A 6,000-nucleotide genomic window follows, 5' to 3' on the forward strand; every position below is an offset into this window, starting at 1 on the left:
AGTGGCTAAGCGGTCGGATGTTACCCGGTGCGGCACTTAATGGTGTCACCCCCCAGTAGCGACCTTTCCCGGGGACAAACTTTCAGTTTTCGATTTGCACCATCCCCCCATCAAACTTTCGATTTGCACCCCACCCCCCTCAAACTTTCGATTTGCACCCACCCTCAAACTTACGATTTGCACCCCCCCCCCTCAAATTTTTCTCTATATATTTCGCTATTTTTTGCCTTGGTGTCACCCCCCTAAATGGTGTCACCCGGTGCGGTCCGCGACCCCCCGCCCCCCCCCCCCCTCGATACGCCTCTGGGTAAACATTAAACAATTATGTCGCAATCTGTTACTGATAAATTGTGCAGTACTGATTGATAATCGCTTGAAGATTTTTTTATTTTTTTCTATCTGTTTTATACGTTCGTTTTCACGCTGTGAGTTCTGTTCATATCACTAGTCCCATTGTTGTTGATGACTTATCGCTCTATCGATAAAGTTAAGTTATAAACAAAATAGGTAAAAAAAAGTATGTATAGAATAAACAATACTTTTTTATCTTTATCAAAATCGTTGAAACAAAACAAAGCCCGTAATGTTTGTTAATCAACCTGTATGATCGAGTTGCTTGACATCGGTTGGTTAATCCGATCATCTGTTTATTATCTTTTAATTTACCCACATACTGGTGTTAAACAGCTCAGGCAGAGATTTGTTGTGTTTTTTTTTTTTTTTTTTTTATAATGGAAAGATGACAACTGTAGAGATCTCATATCGAAACAGTGGCGTTGTTACAGTTGAGTTGGGCTTGGTGTTAAGTAGTGAATGTGTGGCATTTGCCTTGCGACGACTTTTAGATTGAATACACCTTGTCACTCGTATTCTTCTATAAATCTTTGGTAAGGATAAAAAATCGGACGAGTCGATCTTGTGAAATGGTCTAGCACACAATTTTGTTTCGTCACTAGCTCGGACACAAAATGTGCTGTAACCCATGGTGTCAACCCCTCCGCCAAAGATATACTAAAACTATATAACCATCGCAACCAGGTCCCAAAACATAAGTGTACAGCGCATGGGCTCTTAGGAAACTATGTGAGGTTTATTATAACGTGTTTCTAGCTTTGTAAATAACTTAGTAATGGTGTGGGAGGAATTGCCATATACCAGTCTGGCATATGTAAGCCCAAAAAGCAACAATAAGTTTAAAAATGTATTATTCAGTCAACCGCCACAACAATGTAAGAAGATCATTATCTAGCAACGACATATTGGTTCTAATGAATAACCATTTGTAATTAATATCTTTCTTTTACCTTTGTTTGATAGCACAATCGATTTTGTGTAACCAGGTGTGAGAGATAGATGTGCATCTAGAGCATATAAGTTTTTATGTGTCCATACGCTTAATTTAAACTTTGTATATATATATATATATATATATATATATATATATATATATATATATATATATATATATATATATATATATATATATATATATATATGTATATATATATATAATAGCCGTCCCGGCCAGGCCTCTGCGAAAAACATATAAAGTAACATGACGTGTGTTTATTAAGCACATTGCCTGGTTTAGGAAATATATTACTTTCCAAATTTACTCTAATCACAACAAACAAAAACTAAAAAAACAAAAACAAATGCAAACACAAACCCAATCACAAACGCAAACACTAACCAAAACACAAACCAAAACACACAGAAAAACGCAAACACAAACCCAAACTGAAACACAAACTGAAAACCCAAACCTGTGTCCATAGACAACTTATCGGATTTGTTTTTATATAGACTGAGTAAAATGTTCCAAGTTTATAATCTAAATATAGCTCAAACGTTCTAAGCTTTTGTCTAGCTAATGTATAGCTCAAATTTTTCAGACTTTTGTCTGTTTAATGTATAGCTCACATGATCTAGGCTTTTGTCTGACTAATGTATACATCAAATGTTGTAGGCTTGTGTCTGACTGTTTATCATAAATATTGTGTAGGCGGAACATTCATATGTATAGGCAACATATTTAGCACCTCAATTAACACTTGGTGTTTGAAATTACACAATCTCCTAGCCCGCACATGTCTACAGAAATTAAGTTAACAAAAGAAGTAAGGGTTCTAATGAATAAATTTTACCATGTTCATTTTATCGATGGGTCAAAAATTGAACAAATGAAAAAGTTATTTTTATATCCCGGGGCTATAACTTACCGTATGCGGACTAGCTGCTTTCAAAACCTTACATCAACATGAACAAGATACAACTTGTCGTTCTGGTCTCTTTAGCTTGTGTCAGTTTCACAGCTGCCGGCGTCATATTTACTAAAGGTACATTAAACGTTTGATCACATTTATCAACTATGGTTTTAGCTTCATTAATACCAGTAACTGCATAGCAGTCGAAGGATATTAATTGTGCATTTAAAAAAGTATTTTAATTGTAGACATTGACCCCGTTGCTATAACTTTCTGATATAATGACAGGGGCGTGTCCTAGTGGCGCCAAAGTGGGCTTTACCTGGAACCGTCCGAACTGTGAGAAATGTGAATGTGTACCGGGTGGCTACAACTGCTACACGTAAGTTGCAAACTTGGTAACTGTTCGCAAAGTCTATTTATTTATAAATCCTCTGTACCTATTTTATATATATATATATATATATATATATATATATATATATATATATATATATATATATATATATATATATATATGTATATACGGCTTTAATCTGTCCAATATTTTACAGCTGCACCTACAGGAAATATCCAGCAGCTTGTAATGTCGAGTATGAAAGGGGAAGCTACCCAACCTGTTGTAAGGCTTTAGTTGACTGTCCCATGAGTGCAAAGCCTTAAATCAATTGAGATGCTTGTCTTGTAGAAAGGAAAATAAAGCAAATTGGAAGAACTCTTACTATTGTTTTTATTACTTTTATATTTTTATTTAAATGTATTATATAGGATGGAGTATGTGTGCAAAGTTTTCGATATGTCTAGCAAATAAAGCGGGAGTGAGCTTCCCAAAACGTTTGCGTTAATTTCTCGTAGGCCTATACAGGAAGTATTGTAATCGTGCACAAAAAAATCACATGAAATTCTGAAAGTTTTCAACGTTTTACACCTCAGTACTTTATAATATGCGGAGTTTTGGGGACTTACTGTAATCCGGTAAACATTACAATCCAGTTTTATCGAAATTTCGACTTTGTATGCGTAATCAAGTCGGAAAAACCGGGCTTTGCAATTTTACCCGTATGTCTGTGTGTGTATGTACGTGTGTCTGTCAACATGATAACTTGAGTACAGTTACAGATAGGTAAGATGACATTTAATATGTAAGTATTATATCAATTATGTTGTTCTGTATCAACTTTTCAGCGATTTCCGATAGCCGGAAGTGGAACTTATTCTACTTTTAGTTTTTCAAAAACCTATAACTTGAGTACTGTTTCAGAGAGATAAACGAAATTTCACATACGAGCCGACCCGCTACGTAGCATATTTAGTTATTTAGTTGTTTTATTTTTTACTTTCCAGTAATTCATAATTTGTGAATTCGACACTACCAATACTACCAATGCTGCGACTGAAAATATTTGCTTTAAAACACTATCAGTAGCTCGTGAAGGACGATAACCCCCCACTCAAGCTCTCTTGTGAGCCGCCGATTACACTACCGTAGCGGCACCTCGTACGGCCCCTGGTTTAATCGTCGAATGTCGTGTGCCACTGTGCCATTATTGTAAATTGCTCCGTAAAACTAACGTAGGCGCCATAGCGCACACAGGATAGCGCATAGTGCCAAATCGCGCCTGTCGGTACTCCGGCGGACGGGACTGATTATATTTAGTGAACGATTCTATTATCCCATCTTATGCATATTCTATCGCACTGTTAAAAACAAACATAAGCTTTATAGTGCTCACAGAAAAGCCCAGGGCACCAAACAGCACCCTGCATGGGCGCCGGGGAGGGGGCGCCTGATTCAATTTATTCAATGATTATTGTTGCACATTGTGTCTTTAGCGTATAGCATTTATTTAAAACGAACGTAGGCGCCATAGTGCTCACAGGGGATCCCGAGCACTTCGAGTAACGCAATAGACGGGGGCATAGGCGGCTGCGCCTGTTGAAGTTTTAACTCTGAATATAGTAGTACCCTTTTGTCCGCTATGCAGGACGCCCGATTAACGGATGTCAAGTGCTATGATAGCCGCTTTGGAATTCTGGGCGCCAAATTGTGTTTTGACAGAAATCGCTCCCTCCCTGGCGCCGCTCATAAGAATTTTTTTTCCGCAAAAACCCTCTTGGGAGTATTATCGTCTACTCCCCAAAGTTTCATGCTACTCGGATGAACGTTTCGAACCGCATCTGTCTTTTTTTAATAGGTACCGTATATAGAGATCAAGCCCTTACGAAATTAAAAAAGATTGCTTTTACAGAAACCTCCCCTGGAGTGTTCTCATCAACTCCCCAAAGTTTCACGGCGATCGGATGAACGGTGTCAAACCGCAATCGACTTTAATTTCTTATATACGTATATAGAGAAAAATCGAATTGCGCCCTTTCGGGCGACACCCCTGCGAATTTGAATTTTTTCCGCAGAAACCTCCCCAGGAGTATTCTCAGCAATTTCCCAAAGTTTCATTGCGATCGGACAAACATATATTGTTTTTATAAATAGATAGAAACATAGAAATGGAAACACATGCAAGCCGCCATTGACACCATGAATTATTATTAAAACAATAACATCTTTAGTATTTAGATCTTATTTAAAACATTTCTTATGATGATTTCTTCTCACGCTTTCTATCCCCCCCCCCCTTTCTCACCTCTCTCTCTCTCTCTCTCTCTCTTTCTCTCTCACTTGCTTATTTATTATCTTTCTGTTCAAACAGCATAGAAAGACGAACTATAGACAAACAAAGTCAGTCTCCACCAATCTAGATATTATTCGTTCTGTGTCGTGTACACAGAGGCGTAGCGAGGGGGGTGCGGGGGGTGCGGACCGCACCGGGTGACACCATTTAGGAGGGGTGACACCAAGGCAAAAAATAGCAAAATATATAGAGAAAAACTTGAGGGGGGGGGTGCAAATCGAAAACTTAAGGGGGGGGGTGCAAATCGAAAGTTTGAGGGGGGGTGCAAATCGAAAATTTGAAAGTTTGTCCCCGGGAAGGGTTGCAACGCCTCTGGGGGGGGGGGGGTGACACCATTAAGTGCCGCACCGGGTGACACCCGACCTCGCTACGCCACTGCGTGTACAACCCACGCATAAATATAACATGTGATCACTTGAAATATCTTGGCATTCTTAACCATATGTTGACATTGATGGGACCAGCTTGTGGGATGAGTCAGCAGGCACATTAATTTACTGTATAATGTAACAGGTAAATATTTTCTTGCTGACGTTCCAGTCAACATATGTGACAGGTTGTGCTGGTCAGGTATAACATATATTACTAAATTCATACCTGAATTATCTTTAGTCATAAAAACAAAAAAATACAAAGCAGTCAGGTATAACATATATTAATAAATTCATACCTGAATTATCTTTAGTCATAAAAACAAAAAAAAATACAAAGCAGTCAGGTATAACATATATTGATAAATTCATACCTGAATTATCTTTAGTCATAAAAACAAAAAAATACAAAGCAGTCAGGTATAACATATATTAATAAATTCATACCTGAATTATCTTTAGTCATAAAAACAAAAAAATACAAAGCAGTCAGGTATAACATATATTAATAAATTCATACCTGAATTATCTTTAGTCATAAAATCAAAAATATACAGAGCAGTCAGGTATAACATGTGTTAAAAAATTCATACCTGAATTATCTTTAGTCATAAAATCAAAAATATACAGAGCAGTGAGGTATAACATATATTAATAAATTCATACCTACATTATCTTTAGCCACGATAAGGAACTAGTGAAACATCATTAGAGGCCTGGATATGACAAAGC

General features: G+C 37.3%; 1 protein-coding gene across 1 annotated transcript; it reads left to right on the forward strand.

Moving 5' to 3' along the window:
- Window positions 1-2,241: 2,241 nt before the first annotated feature.
- LOC131943307 (U-scoloptoxin(16)-Er12a-like) lies at window positions 2,242-2,928 on the forward strand. Its single transcript, XM_059303338.1, has 3 exons — window positions 2,242-2,339; window positions 2,496-2,589; window positions 2,762-2,928. Exons 1-3 carry the CDS (start codon window positions 2,261-2,263, stop codon window positions 2,868-2,870), a joined length of 282 nt encoding a protein of 93 aa, XP_059159321.1. The 5' UTR covers window positions 2,242-2,260; the 3' UTR covers window positions 2,871-2,928.
- The last annotated feature ends 3,072 nt before the right edge of the window (window positions 2,929-6,000 follow it).

This window comes from Physella acuta, unplaced genomic scaffold, assembly GCF_028476545.2.
Source record: "Physella acuta isolate Inbredline_101_S28 unplaced genomic scaffold, ASM2847654v3 ptg000452l, whole genome shotgun sequence".
NCBI lineage: Eukaryota > Metazoa > Mollusca > Gastropoda > Physidae > Physella > Physella acuta.